The following is a 16,691-nucleotide window of genomic DNA, read 5'->3' as shown; positions in this document are numbered from 1 at the left end:
TTGAGAGAATTACTCATCTCACCTGCACAAAAACACATTCAGTGTTCCTCAAAATCAATAAAAACAGTCAAATGCAAACTCAGAATATTATACAAACCTGCAATTATTAATTGTTAAACAAGGCAAATATCATTATGTATTTAATCCCATTTCATTAATCAATGTCTTTGCTGCTGACCTGCGATGATCCAATTCAACCATAATAATAATCAAAAATGACACGTTTGTGTTTCATTTTAGTTATTGCTGAATAGTGCTGAACTTTCCTTACCAAAAAGTAGTATACTTCAAGTTTATTTTAGTATACTTAAGCAAAGTTCGAGTATATTTGTAAGTATACTTTATGTAGTAAGTATACAAATATCAGTGTACTAGTAGTATACTCATAAGTGTACTATTTCGATACTCCTTGGGACTAAATTGGCCCATACTTTTAAGTCTACTTTAAGTATACCAGTAGTAAACTTTGAGTACACAACTAGTTTACATCAAAGTTTTTAGCTTGTACTGCAACTATACTAAACATGAACTTAGAGGTATACTGATAGTTTACTAATTAAATACTTGTGGTAGCATTTTTAGTACACTTTGAAGTATAGTCTCAGTAAACTACTAGTTTAGTAATTTTATACCGCAAGTATACTCGTAAGTTTTTTTTAAGTGAACTTTACATCATACTTTAAGTATATTAATATCTGCCTGTAAACAAAAACACTTTATTATAGCTTCATGCATTCCTTTTTTAAACACTTGAATGTGGGTAAGTTTCATAAATAAAAAATAACATTTTGAACAAAAAGCTGAAAAGACTATGAATTGGATTCAGAATGATGTTGATGGAGTCGATCAACACCCCAAAGCTTGACACTCATTATTACCTCTTCATTCGGCAACATTTTATTCCATAACGTTACACAGTTTTGATGCTGTTTATGTCTGATGATCGTGTTAGATTACACGTGGAAGCGTCTGTTGTTTCGGTTTCTTCTTCACTTTGAAAATTCTGTACAGAAGATGTGTACTAGCGCCCCCTACCGTATAACAATGAAAACACGGATTCTAGGAGCACAAGTATAGCTCAAATATATTTAGACTTTTTCTAAGTATGTCAAGTATACTTAAATGTCATTTTAAGTATATTTCTGAGAAGTACATTAAACGTAGATTAAAAGTATACTTTACTATTTTTAGTTTAAAAGAAGTATTGCACACTTGAATAAACTTCTTTTTCGTAAGGGTTTCTTCTCCTGCGTCATATTCTTCATGTGATTAGTTTGAGCGGCGACCTCTACTGTATAGACGTGAATTTACATTTCCTTCAGCCTGAAGCACATTCATTTCACTTTTGGTGTGAAAGAGCTTTTACATTTGCTAAAAATATAACTTTTTATATTAAAAACAAACAAGCAAGTCCTGCCTAGAATTTGAAAGTAACTCAAAACTAACCTAATGCATTGCTTTCCATAAAAAGTAACTAATTAGTTACTTTTTTAGGGAGTAACGCAATATTATAATGCATTACTTTTAAAAGTAACTTTCCCCGACACTGGCCGAGTATCTCTCAAGCTGAACTTGAGCTGGAGACGTTTCACAGGATGTGGTTTTCCAGAAAACATTCAGCTCGAACAATAGAGACAGGAAAAATGAACAACAGCGTTTGAAAGCAGCGGATCGGTATGAAGTCACCGCTTCAGAGGCTTCGCCAACATCTCTGTTTCCACACATTCACAGCTGCCAGCGGGCGAGAGACAGGCACACAGACTGAGAGAGAGAGAGACAGGAGCAGGCGTCTCACTCCCACTCAAATCCCGTCTGATTGCAGCCAAACCAGAAGATTAAAGTGCTTTGAACTGAGAGAAACTCAAGCCAGTGCGCTTAAAGCTCGCCTTGTTTTGCTTTTTTTAACTCTGCATATGGTGACACCATTTCCATTCCTCTCCATCTGTCAGATGCAGCTTCTACTAAGGCTTTTCTACATCTTACAAAGACATGTTTTACTCTGTAAATAACATGTGGATTCACTTTAACACACATGAAGTCAGTGAAAGCATTTTTTAAAGGGATAGTTCACTCGAAAATGGCAAGTCTGTCCTCTTTTACTCTATTTTGTGGTGCTTTATTATTGGCACAACGAATATTTTTTTACATTTGCATTGGCAAAGCAATTGCAGCATTGCATGCAATTAAAATAAGTGCAAACTGAAAATAGTGCAAAGCAACATACATTAAGAATACAGTATAAATGACAGAAATATAATAAAGAAAAGAAAAGAAAGAAAGTGTCATTTTTAGATGGGACGGTTCCCGTCTGTCTCCATCTGCACAAGAGCTGAAGTGAATCCACATGATGTTTAGACAGTAAAACTTCACTTACAGCGTTTGTCGTGACATGCATTGCATAGAAACATGCATTTGATCAGTTCATGCAATCTCTGGGAATCGAACCTGAGACCCTGCAAGCGATACACTTGACTGTTTGAGCTACAGGAATGCATTTAGATGATAAAGTCATTGCTTTAAACTGGTTTCATCCATGAAGATTGATTGGACTTCTCTGACAGTCTCTATTATTTATTTATTTATTTATTTGTTTGTAATTAGATAACATAAAGTAATACAGAATGACAGAATGATGTTAATAGTATATGCCAGGGAGCAAGAGAATAATATATCTTTTGAAAAGATGTATGTTTTCACAGCTTTCTTATTAGATGAATCAGAAATCAGATGCATGTAAATCTTTAAGAAAAAGGTTTTTAAAAAGGCTTATTCATATCAAATGTACTAATTTGTTTATAAAATATTACCCCTAACCCCCCAAAAAAATCTAGTGGAAAAAAAAAATCAGTGTTAACTTAGTATCTTTGAGATATTATAGTTTTTATTTGTATATCTTCTGTTTTCATTCTTTTAGTTATTGATGTATTTGTCTTTTTTTTTTTTTTTTTTACATATATGTCTGTAGTTTTTTTTTTTTTTCAGTTTTAAGTTAAACTAAATTCAAATGAGTTTTTTTGTATTTTATTTTATTTCAAGTATCAACTATCTACTCAGAAGTAATTTAATTTTAGTTTCTGATTAGGTGAGTAAACAATAAGAGGCACTGATGACGTCAGCTGGGTTTGAGAGCAACTTACTATTTGTTATGAAGTCAAACATTAAATGCATATATAGATACATATGTGTGTGCTACTTATATGTATATGCCTCATTACACAAGAAAAGTAAATGTGACCCTGGACCACAAAACCAGTCATAAGGGTCAATTTTTTAAAATTGGGATTTATGCATCATCTGAAATCTGAATAAATAATCTTTCCATTGATGTATGGTTTGTTAGGATCGGACACTATTTGTCTGAGATGCAACTATTTGAAAATCTGGAATCTGAGGCAGCAAAAAAATCTAAATATTGAGAAAATCGTTGTCCAAATGAAGTTCTTAGCAATGCATATTACTAATCAAAAATTATGGTTTTATATATTTACGGTAGGAAATTTACAAAATATATTCATGGAACATGATCTTAATATCCTAATGATTTTTGGCATAAAAGAAAAATGGATAATTTTGACCCATACAATGTATTGTTGGCTATTGCTACAAATATAGCTGTGCTGCTTATGACTGCTTTTGTGCTCCAAATGTCCTCGACGAAAATAATATTTGCAAGTCGTAACAGGAGGAAGTTTAATCGTTCTGAGATCAGGATCTATTTAATGTGGTCTGGATTTGAGAGTCATAATGGAAATCAGCTCTGAGTCCAAACCTCTTCGACCCTCCCTCTTCTCTCTCTCTCTCTCTCTCTCTCTCTCTCTCGGTCTCATATTTCTCCAGTGAGGCTCTGCGCTGGATTCTCCTGAGATCTCGGTCATGGTTTTCTGTGGATTGCTCCGTGATCTCCTGTGAGAGCAGTAACTCCTGCTCTTATATGAATCTGCTGCAGAAGCACGACTGTTTCAGATGTTTCTCCAGCGCCGGTGGATGTCGTCGGACTACACTCTTAAAGTTCTGGATAAAAGAGAAACTTCACGTGTGATTAATCTGAGGAAGGAAGATGCTGAAGGAAAACCGCTTGCATTCTCTGGGAATAATGGCTGTGTGTCTGCTGCTGCTGCTGATGATGATGATGATGCTGTTTGGTGAGTGTTTCCGCTCATCTTTCTCCAAAGAATAAAGGTTAAAAACGTTTATATTAGTTGCAACTTCAACCTTAAACGAGTTGTAGTTGTCACTTATTCAAAATGTATTGACTAGAAAGCACACTTTGCTTTACCTTTAAAACAGGTTTTCATCTCAATTCAGCAGCATTTGAATGTTTTATCAAATTAAAGATTAAATTTGAAAAGATCACGCTTCGTGTTAATGGAAACCCACATGAAAAAATACTATAGTGTTTTTGAACCATACTATAGTAAAGTACTTCAATTAATTCTATAGTTGCTGTGGTAATATAACAACTATAGTAATATTACTTTACCCAATACTGTACTACGTTTTCTACAACTATACTACAATACACTACAGTTTACTGTAGTAAAAACTAAAGTATACTATAAGAACAATTTCTTATGAAGTTGAAATATTTGCCTCCCGGAATTGATTTTCAGGGTCATTTCTGAGCTTCATATTAGTCTCTAGAGGCAATAAAGTCTAGAAAAGAATGTTATGAAATACATGAAACGTTGCATAACAGCTATAAAAACAGAGGAACTCACTGCTTTGCCCTAAAATAGTGAATATAAGGTGCATTTTTGTCACTTCGGGTTCATTTCTGATTTTGTTAGATTAATTGGGATGAACAGAAGAACAGAGATTGAGTTTGTAGGAATATAGTCAGAAGTCAGAAAGAGCTTTATTGCCAAGTATGTTTACTCATACAAGGAATTTGTTTCAGTGTCACAAGCGTCCAGTACACAGAGACAACAACAACACAGACAATAAAAAATAAGATGAGAATAAAAATACACATATGTAAATATAAATAAACAGAAACTAGAAAAAAGAATTGAAAATTAAATTAAATTAAATTAAATTAAATTAAATTAAATTAAATTAAATTAAATTAAATTAAATTAAATTAAATTAAATAAAATAAAATAAAATAAAATAAAATAAATTGTATGTACATACAATTATAACATAAAAAGCCGCTTCTTTGGTCTGAATATCACACAAAGTCTCGCTGGACTGCAGTTGACCCGTTTCATCAGCTGGAAACATTTGGCAGCCGCTTCAAACGGAGCCCAGAGATAAAACAGATATTTTCATGCGTGCTTAATTCTCTCCAGTGTGTTTAAGAGAATTTAACGTTCAATTAAGTGGCACATTATAGCAGCCGTAAAAGCCCGCGTCAGGCCAGATTAGAGCCTGCTGTACATTTATAGGGAAAAACCTCAGGATCAGGTCAAAGACGAGCCAGAACAGCGGCATTAGTCGACTGGCTCTTGAAGTTTGTAAGATATTATAGTGAATGTTATCTGAGCTCGACCAGAACCACGCTTGATCACATACAGAGAACGAGCAGAATATCTTAAAGGGACAGTTCACTCAAAAATATCACCTTTTCACCCTCATAATTTGAAAAATGCCCATATAATGAAAGTCATTGGGGTCCAATGTAATTTAGACCCCAATGATCTTCAAAATATCTTGTATTACTTAAAGTCGTCCAGGTTTGAATGACATGATGATGATGAGAGAATTAACATTTTTGGATGAACTGTCCCTTTAATTAATCTAAACTGCAGAAACGACTCATTTTTACTTGCATTTATTGATTTAGCAGATGCTTATTATCCAAAGTGACTCACAAATGACAAATACAACACACTTGTACTGGTGCTTTCTGACATTACAGATGAACATCCACATGTGACGGTCAACATTTACATCTATCAAATGGTCAAAAACTTGAAACAGGATGGATAGTGTTCCTAAACAGCAGCAGAAATTGACATAAAAAAGATTGTTTTTGGCACAGAAAATTGGCTAGAAGTTTAACATTATCTTTGAAAAGTAAATAATAAATTTAAAAAATGACCCCGTTAAGTTTGAAACAGTCCAGCTTTATGTATATAGTTTTATGTAGTGTAACAACAGAAATGAACATTTCTTAATAAGTGTCAATATTTGTCTGCTGAATTGATTTTCAGGGTCATTTTTATACCATAAATACTTTATAATAGTGTCATTAAATTGAACATTAAATAAAACATTATCTAAAATAAATAAATACATGTAAACAAAAGTGTGATATGACCCCTTTAAGATAATTTTGTGTAACAACAGTATCAAAAACAAACATCTCTTATTAAGTGTCAAAATTTGCCCTCTTGAATCTAATTTTTTGGGGTCATTTTTGCACTTCATATTAATTACACAATGTCTGTAAATTTACTAAAATTATATAGCATTATCTGGCAAATAAACAAATAAATAAATGGGGAAAAAAAGTGATATGACCCGTTTAATTACCCAGTCTCTGAAAGAGGTAATTAAGTACAGTACAGTATATATATATATATATATATACTGTAGTTTTATTTTATATGACAACAGTGTCAAAAATGAATTTCTCATTAAGTGGCAAAATATATTTTCAGGGTCTTTTTTAATTTATTTTTTTAACTACATGTCTGTAAATTAATTAAAATTATATAGCATTATCTGGAGCAAAAAACAAACCAAAAAAATGATGTGACCCCTTTAAGATGACATAATTACGCAGTTTGAAATAGTTAATTAAGTTCAGTTTTATATATGTAATTTTATATAAAGTAACAAGTGTCAGAAATGAACATTTCTCATCAAGTCCCAATTTTTGCCTCCTGTATTACATTTCAAGGACATTTTTACACTTTATATAATCTGCATATTGTCTGTAAATTGGCTAAAAACATTATCTGTGAAAAAAAAAAAAATAAATGTAAAAGATGACATAATTACGCAGTTTAAAACAGTCAGTTAATTACACTCAGTTTTATGCATGTTGTCTTATGTGATGTAACATCAGTGTCTTATTAACTACACAGCGTCTGTAAATTGGCTAAAATGATATAAAATCTGGGAAAAGTGAATAATAAATGTAGAAAACTAAGGATCTTATGCACCAAACTGCTGGAGAGAAAATAATCACTGCGCTCCTCTAAACGCATGTGCTGTAATCTCATGTTCCAGTCTATTCTTATCCACATCAAACCCTTTCCTCCGTTGAATCATGCCTCCATTAAAACGTCTACAAGCTCATAAACGTGTATATATAATCAGAATTAACGAGAGGGCAGCTGAAGCGTGTGGTGAAGTGTTTGTCTGTTAGCTCGAGGGCTTCGTCCAGCTGGAAATGTTCTCCGGAGCGCTGCGGACGCTTTGATTGAGATACAGGAGAAAAGCAGCGCTGGGAACCAAACGCACTCCACGTTTGGCTTCAGCATTAACGACGGAAGCATAGAAATGCTCATGAATTAGTGTGAGAAAAAAGCCAGTTCATTGATCCTCACTCAAAAATATGAAAACCAAAACTACTTTCAGAAGACTTCATGAACAGATGAAATGTGTTTACACTGGCATTTTGATGATTTTGAAAGAAGTCTCTTCTGCTCACCGAGGCTGCATTTACTTGATCAAAAATACAGTAAAATTGTGAAATATTATTAGAATTTAAAACAGCTGTTTTCTATGTGAATATGTGTTAAACTGTAATTTATTTCTGTGATGCGCAGCTGTATTTTCAGCATCATTACTGCAGTCTTCAGTGTCACATGATCTTCAGAAATCATTTGCTGCTCAACAAACATTTCTGATTATTATCAATGTTGGAAACAGTCGTGCTGCACAATATTTTTGTGGAAACACATTTTATTTTTCAGGATTCACAGATGAATAGAAAGTCCAAAGGAACACAATTTGAAATAGAAATATTTTGTAACATTATAAATGTCTTTACTTTCACTTTTGATCAATTTAATGCATGCTTGATGAATAAAAGTATTAATTTCTTTCATGAAAGAAGAGCTTTAGGTTTTGAATAGCTGTGTGTGTATATGATATATCCAAAAATATAATATTAAGGTGCTTGCAACATAAGACAAATGTTTGCTTTTGAGATGTGTTTGTGATAGTTTGAATACAGTGCTTAATTTTGCAAGAGACGTGAGGCGTTTAGCATGTTGTTAGTTTTATTTCTCTTTATTTCTCTTCGTGTTATCACAGAAATACTGGGGTGAAAATGTATAGTTCAGATATAAACACTAATGTCTATGGTAGCGATCAAAATAGAGCAAATCGCTTATTAACGTTTGTCTCAATTACATTGTATTTGTCGTTGAATCATTCATTCAAGAGATTCGTTCAAAAGCGCTGATTCATCCAGTAATGAAACACAGTTATGATGAGTCTTTGAATCATTCACTCAAACCACTTTTTCATAATTTTAATATTAAAAAAATGCTGTATTAAATATATTATATTTTAAATACATATATATTCAAATGTTTAATAATTCATTCAAATTGCAGCAATAATATTTTGTCACGCATTATTTTGTTTAGTTCAGAATCGTAGGAGAATCATGATCTCTATTCGAGACAAAGAATCGTGATTCTCAGTTCATCTAGAATCATGCAGCTCTGCTCTGATTTGAGCGAAGCACTGAAGCACTGAAGCACTGGAGCACTGGAGCGTTGCTAATGTTTGCAGCTGGCCGGCCGGGGTCTCCCTGGAGAACACAGTGTTGTGTTATGAGCTATAAACACAGCCAAACACTCGTACAAATACAGGCTTTTCACTGACATCCATGGAACCACTAAAGATTCTTTAAAGTGGAAAAAGAGTTTTAAATGCTTCTTTTAAGAACTGATCACTGAAATGTGCTTTGGCAAACCCAAGATTCATATTCAAGATTCATCAATATTATTTATAAAATAATAAACAGTATTTTAATTATAAATAATTATATTATTTTTATATTACATGGAAGTTTGTTTCTGCCACGAGATAATAAAAAAATTTTGATTTTTTTTTCTCACATCAGACTTTTTTTTTTTCTTCTTGCAATTCTGAGAATTTTTGAGAACTGCAAGAAAAAAAAAATCTAAAATGCTGGTTATAAATTCAGAATTGTGAGGGAAAAAACGTCCAAATTGTGAGACAGAAAATCTGAATTGTGAGAACAAAGTGTGAATTATTAGATATAAACTCTTTATATATCTTTAATTATTTTATTTTATTTTATTTTTTATCCAGTGGCAGAAAAGTTTCCATGAAATGCAATATTAATATAATATAATTGTATATGGGGTTAGGGTTAAATATATATATATATATATATATATATGTATTTTTTTTAAGTCTCTTTAAAAAAGAATTGTGAGATATAAGCTTAGAATTGTGAAATATAAACTCACAATTTTGAGAAGAAAAGTCACATTTGTGAGATTTAAAAAATCACAATTACCTTTTTTATTTTATTTTATTTATTTATTTTTTGTGGTGGAAACAAACAAAAAATAGCAAGATATGAACTCGGAATTGTGAGTTTATATCTCAGAATTGCAAGAAAAAAAGCCTTAAAAAGTGCAATTACACCTTTTTATTTTTGAATTCCATGCCAGAATTCAATAATATTTTATTATTTCATTATCTTTGGGAGTGAAGGTAGAGATGGTGGATGTTCTGACAGATGTGACCCTGGACCACAAAAGCACTCATAAATTTTGAGATTTATCTGAAAGCTGAATAAATAATCTTTCCATTGATGTATGGTTTGTTGGACAATATTTGTCTGAGATGCAACTATTTGAAAATCTGGAATCTGAGCGTGCAAAAAAATCTAAATATTGAGAAAATCACCTTTAAAGTTGTTCAAATGAAGTTCTTAGCAATGCATATTACTAATCAAAAATGAAGTTTTGATATATTTACGGTAGGAAATTTACTAAATATCTTCACGGAACATGATCTTTACTTAATATCCTAATGATTTTTGGCATAAAAGAAAAATTGATAATTTTGACCCATACAATGTATTGTTGGCTATCGCTACAAATATACCTGTGCTGCTTATGACTGCTTTTGTGCTGCAGGGACACAAATGATCATTTCAGCTCTACTTCATGACTGAAATGCTTATTTTGGAGTGTGAAATGCTGCTCGCTCTCTGGACAAAGTTTCTCAGAAGTGAAGTTTGCTGCTGTGTGAATGTTTTTGCTGGAGTTCGTCGCAGTAATGCAGATCTTGCGATGGAATGCGTGCGTTGGTGTGGAACCTCGTGGAGGTTTTTCTGCTTTCATCTGGCGGCCTCATGCAGCTCCTGATCGCCGGCCAGAAATGTGTTTGCTGTTATCCAGCCATCAGCTTTATTTGCTCCAAGTGTCATTATATGAAATCTGAAAATTACAATAGCTGATCTCAGTCCAGCAGCGGCCCGTTCCCACATTCATTAAAGCGCTTTCTATCCTCCAATGTTCATCTGATTCATGTGTCTGTTTCTGCACTGCTTCATTCTGCACATATTTCTACACTCAGTGCTTAAAAGGTTCTTCACAGCGATGCCATTAGAATCATTTTTGGTTCCACAAAGCACCATCTTTTGCTACAAAGAAGCTTTTGTGAAACAGAAAGGTTCTTCAGATGTTAAAGGTTCTTTATGGAGCCATTTAGACAAAAAAGGTTCTTCTGTGGCATCCTGAAGCACCTTTATTTTTAAGAGTGTATTATTTCTATCACTGAATTGTGATCATGTGATCTAAACATTGTGTGGAAATCTTTAAAACCAGGTATCATTACAGTGTTTATGTGCAGCTCTTTTGACATTCATGTGTGTATTTCTGGATTATTTGTGAATGAACTCTTCATAAATTCAGTTCGAGTGCGAATGTAAACTGAAATTATAGTGGTGCAGTTTCTCACAACAACCATGTTTCTAATATTTATTACAGTATACACTGATAAATTGAACATTTACTTCAATGGTGTGAGAGACTGGATGCTTTCAGCTGATCTGGAATCATTCGGTGCGGTTCGCAAATCTTTTTTTCAGATTTATTTTTTACAAACATCAAACCATTGAGGCAGTGCGGTTATAAAAACAAAACAACCATGCTGTTATTATAGTAGAAGTGTAGTAACCCTTTTAGTTGTTGTTGTATAACCATTGAACTGTGGTTAGTGTAGCAAAAGCATGGTTAATTTGTGGTTACCATGTTTATTTATTTTTTTTCATCTTAAAGAGACACACAGGAATATAGAAATGCTTTAGAATTAACAGAACTTCCATGAACTCGTCTAGATCAACTCTGAATAAAGAAAAGAGACGTTTAGAGACAGATTTGGGTTGCTGTGTGTGAACTTTAGCTAATTCATTAAAATTCATCAAATTCATAATTTTCCTAAATTCTCTTTTGAGCAGTCAAACAATCCAAAGGAAACATCTTTAAAACAGAAAGATGAGATCAGATGAACATTAAATAAATCAGAGCAAAATGTCTCTGTGTACAAAACAAGTCAATGAATCTTCCTCAGAAGAGACAAAAACAGCAACTCACTCCAATGTCTGACTTGTGTTATAATGACATCCATAAGTTTTTTTAAATTTGGAGTAACTCATGAATCTGTTGTTTGATCTCTTCATATTTAAGCAGAGAACTATAGATTATGGATTTGGAAATAACAGGGATTTACATGTGTGTGTACAGTCAGTGTTCGGAAGTAACTAGTTACATGTAACTAAATTACGTGATTTAATTACAAAATAAATGTAATTGTAATCAGTTACTGAGGACAATTTGTGTAATTAAATTACAGTTGCTTATGAAAATGTTAACGATTACAAAGGGGGTTTGATCTGATTTTTTATTTTTACACACACCCACATAAAGATTTAATTGATTTCTTTCATAAATTGCTACAATAAACTGCTCTAAATGTATATGACACCAATGTTTCAGGAGTTTAGGACACATGCTTATTCCATAACTGTTTTATTTCCTATTTGGGTTCATGTATATGCTTAATTTTTAAGATTAACTGTTTTTCCAAAGCAATGTTAGATTCCAGTGTTTCCTGACATAACTACACTCTTAAAAATTACGTTTTTTTATTGGCATCAATGGCTCTATGAAGAACCTTGTACATCCATGAAACCTTTCAAATGCAAAAAAGGTTCTTTATAGTCAAAAAAGATTTTTAAAATGTTCTTTAAAATGGTTCTTTTAGGAACCGTTCACTGAAAGGTTCTTTTGGGAACCAAAAATGGTTCTTCTATGCATCACTAAACTGTGATGAATTAAAATCTGTATTTAACCTCAGAATGATCTCAAAGTAAGTCTGATTTTGTGGCAGCTGTGCTTTAAAATTAAATTATTATAATCTTAATTCAAGTGATGAAGGATTCTGAAAGTCAGTGTTGAGTACTGTAAGGTTAATGCTGCCCGCTTTATGTTTCAAAATGATTAACAGTTGAAAACATTTTAGAAAAGTAATCAAATGTAATCAGTTGCATTACTTTAATAAAGTAACTGAAATAGTTACACTACTTATTACATTTTAGACAGGGTAACTTGTAATCTGTAACCTATTTCGTTTCCAAAGTAACCTTCCTAGCACTGTGTAGCAGTGCGGAGTCCCACAAGGCTCAATTCTTGCACCGCTCTTGTTTAGCCTGTATATGCTCCCACTAAGTCAAATAATGAGAAAGAACCAAATTGCCTATCACAGCTATGCTGATGATACCCAGATTTACTTAGCCTTATCTCCAAATGACTACAGCTCCATTGACTCCCTCTGCCAATGCATTGATGAAATAAACTGTTGGATGTGCCAGAACTTTCTTCAGTTAAACGAGGAGAAAACTGAAGTCATTGCATTTGGAAACAAAGATAAAGTTATCAAGGTGAATGCATACCTTGACTCTAGGGGTCAAACAACTAAAAATCACTTCACAATCACAATTGCACTGTATTTTATGTATAATCATTTTCTATTTTTAACTGTTTTAAATTCATTTTAAATCAATTTTTAAATCCTTGTTTTATTGTTTTGATTTTTTTTTTTTTTTACTTCCTTTTTATCTAAAGCACTTTGAATTAACATTGTGCATGAAATGTGCTATATAAATAAACTTGCCTTGCCTTGTGTAGAGTAATGAATGAGCAGATGTTAACCCTGTGTTTGCTGTGTCTGATCTGGTCAGGTTGTGTGAAGGCCTCGTCTCTGGAGAAGAGTCTCGTCTGGCCGTCCAAAGACACACAGTGTGTGCACCTGCTCAAACACCTGCAGAACGGCATCACCGTCCAGATGCCACCCAACATCCAGGGCCACTGGGTGTCCACCAGGTAGGGGTGTGCGATATTGACAAAAAATAATATCTTGATATTTTCTGGGATTTTATCGATAATGATAATTAGACAATATTTTGCTGAGTGTGTTATTGTGCTGGTATCTTAAAGACTGCCGTGGACAGCTGACTCCTAAAGTTTGTGATATTCTTCATATTCTCTGTGGTGGTCAGTTCACACTGATTGAAGTTAATCTTTTCCAATAAGAGAGGGAGAGCGCGCATATTATTTATGGATTATGGATGTTTACATATTTTAACTTAAGAATTTTATTAATTAGATGATTTTTACATGCTGTTTTCATTTCCCCAATTAAAAGATTCTAAAGTATGTAAAATATGTAAACACAAAATCCACTAATAACACTAATTTCATGAAAAACAACAAGAAGTCAATTTCTTTAAAGCTAGGAGAAAGTCATATGGGTTTGGAATTAGAGTGAAATATTATTTATTTTATAACTGTTATTTAAAATGATTATTTTATACATGTTATTTAATATTTTTTATTATTTTATCAAACTTATTTAGTATTGTTTAATATAATAATTTTATAAATATTATATATTCAATTTTTATATTTAATTTAATTTTATATTATATAATGAATGAATATTGTTTAATATTTTTATTAGTATTCAATAAAATATTGTTTGAGATTTGGGGAATTAATAATGACTGATTGGTGTTTTGGGTGAATGATTAATTATTTACTATTTTTTATTATTTTATACAATATTATTTAGTATTATTTCATATAATTATTTTACAAATATTATTTATTTGATAAAATATTATTTAATATTCCTTAATGTTATCCTTGTTTATTGTTTTATAAATATCATTTAATATTTAATTATTATTTTATAAAATATTATTTGGTATTATTTAATATACTTATTTTGCAAATGTTGTTTTCAATATTTTATAAAATATTTAATATTGCTTAATATTATCCTTATTTATTTTATAAATCTTATTTACATTTAGTCATTTAGCAGATTTAATATTGAATTATTATTTTTAAATACACTATATTTTAATATTTTTAATATTAAAATGTATTATTTTTAATTATAATTATTAATTATAATATTATATAAATAAATATAAATATTATATATGATATTAATAACTACAATATTATTACATAAAGTTTAATTTAATTTAATTATTTTATTATTTTATAAACTATTATTTCAAATTTAAATCCTTTTATTGTTTTATAAATCCTATTTAATCTTTTAATATTTTTACTTGATATTTGATGAGTTAATGATGACTGATTTGTGTATTGACAACCCAATCTCATGAAAGTGCATATAAATAGTACACCAAATAAAAACAAAAACGCTTGGTATTGATACGCAAAAATTGTATATAACACGCAGTGGGTAGGATTAGGGTTGTGGAGTAGATGCGTATCATATGTACGTGAAAACTGCGTATCATGTATGTGTATGCCAACAGCTAGCTAGCTTGGCCAAATCCCAACTTGCATTCTTCAGAGTACAAAAATTTCCTACCGAGCTAGTTGTGGGAAAGTGCGGAAGATTTGACGTTAAAATGTAGTTTTTAGGGTATTATTAAAAGAATCGTATTTGCTAAAAATGTACTCGCCCTCAGACCAATCAAGTTGTAGATGAGTTTGTTTCTTCAGCGGAACATAGGGATGTAACGATTCACTCAACTCACGATTCGATTTAGTTTTTACAAAATGAAATTTAAGACAAATTATAAATTAAATGTGTCCTTTTAGTATTGCTTGGACAAAATGCTGCACGTTTCTTTGTGAAATTGAAATATAACACTATAATAATAAACTAATATAGCATTTGTTGGTTTTGATTTGTTTGGACTTCTAATGTCCTCATTTGTAAGTTGCTTTGCATAAAAGCGTCTGCTAAATAACAAAATGTAATGTAAATGTAAATCATATGCACGGCAACAAATTTCATATATGCGCGCGAAAACTGCGTATCATATGCACGCCAACATATTTTGTATCATATGCACGCGAAAACTGTGTATCATATGCACGGCAACAAATTTCATATATGCACGCGAAAACTGCGTATCATATGCACGCCAACATATTTTGTATCATATGCACGCGAAAACTGTGTATCATATGCACGCCAACAAATTTCATATATGCACGCGAAAACTGCGCATCATATGCACGCCAACAAATTTCATATCATATGAAGGCGAAAACTGCGCATCATATGCACGCCAACAAATTTCGTATCATATGCACGTGAAAACTGCGTATCATATTCATGCCAAAGTTAATTTTTGCTTATCAATACCACAAGTTTTTGTTTTCATTTGGCATACTATTTATACGCATTTTCATGAGACCGGGCTCGTTTCGAAGACAACAGCAGTAATAAATCAGTGTATTTTCCTCGGCAGCTGTGAGGTGCGTCCCGGTCCGGAGTTCCTCACTCGCTCGTACCATTTCTTCCACAACAACACGTTTAAGGCGCTTCAGTTCTACTACGCAGACAACCACTGCTCCACACCGAGCTACAGTCTGCAGGTGCGGGGCCGTCTGCGTCTGCGCCAGCCGTCCTGGATCGTCCGAGGCGGCACCGAGGCCGACTATCAGATCCACAGCATGCATCTGGTGTGTCACTCGGCGTCTGCGGCCCGAGAGCTCGGCTGCGCTTCGTGGCAGCCCAACATCAGCTACGAGCTGTGGAGCGACTGCGGCTGCGCGCTGAACTTCTCCATGCACGAGCTGCAGCTGCTGCGGCTGGAGAAGCAGTATCTGCATCACGGCCTGGATCAGCTGCTGGAGGAGCTTTACCTGGGAGACATTCACACCGAAGCGGCGCAGAGGATGCTCTACAGACCCTCCAGCTACCAGCCTGCGCTGCAGAACGCACAGGTGAGAGCAGCGCTTTTACACACCATTCAGCCTCAAGCATTCTTCGTGTAGCAGCCCTTAATTTCTCCTTTGTGGAGAAATTTGGGCACGAAAGTCTCAAGTGTGATCCCAATTTTTATTTATTTTTTTTTATAAATGTCATATCACTGTATTCGATAAAATACAAGGTTTCACTTCATTTTGATGGTCCCTTTAACACATTCTGTTAACGTTGCACCTACATATCTACTGACTCTCATTAGAGTGTTAGTAGAGTATTAGTAAGGTTAGGATTAGAGTAAGTTGACATGTACTTGTAAAGTTACTTATAGTCAGTAGAATGTCTGTTGAGATGCCATCACAATAAAGAGTAAGCAGATATTAATCAGACAGTCTACTAATATTCTAATGAGAGTTTGTTGAGGTGTAGGTGCAAAGTTACTTATTGTAGACAGAATGTTCAAACGGGACCATCAAAATAAA

General features: G+C 32.8%; 1 protein-coding gene across 2 annotated transcripts in view; it reads left to right on the top strand.

Moving 5' to 3' along the window:
- The window catches only part of LOC131552684 (protein APCDD1-like), a 41,848-nt gene that overhangs the window by 14,772 nt on the left and 10,385 nt on the right, over nt 1-16,691 (top strand). For both annotated transcript variants that reach the window (XM_058796617.1, XM_058796625.1), the window contains 3 exons: nt 3,838-4,142; nt 13,190-13,331; nt 15,752-16,229. In XM_058796617.1, the coding sequence (XP_058652600.1) occupies nt 4,058-4,142; nt 13,190-13,331; nt 15,752-16,229 (705 nt within the window). In that variant the 5' untranslated portion in view covers nt 3,838-4,057. The remainder of the gene's footprint in view (nt 1-3,837; nt 4,143-13,189; nt 13,332-15,751; nt 16,230-16,691) is intronic.

The sequence above is a fragment of the Onychostoma macrolepis genome, chromosome 02 (genome assembly GCF_012432095.1).
Source record: "Onychostoma macrolepis isolate SWU-2019 chromosome 02, ASM1243209v1, whole genome shotgun sequence".
Lineage (NCBI taxonomy): Eukaryota > Metazoa > Chordata > Actinopteri > Cypriniformes > Cyprinidae > Onychostoma > Onychostoma macrolepis.
The sequence above is the reverse complement of the archived record's forward strand: the minus strand, read 5'-3'. Positions and strand labels throughout refer to the sequence as shown.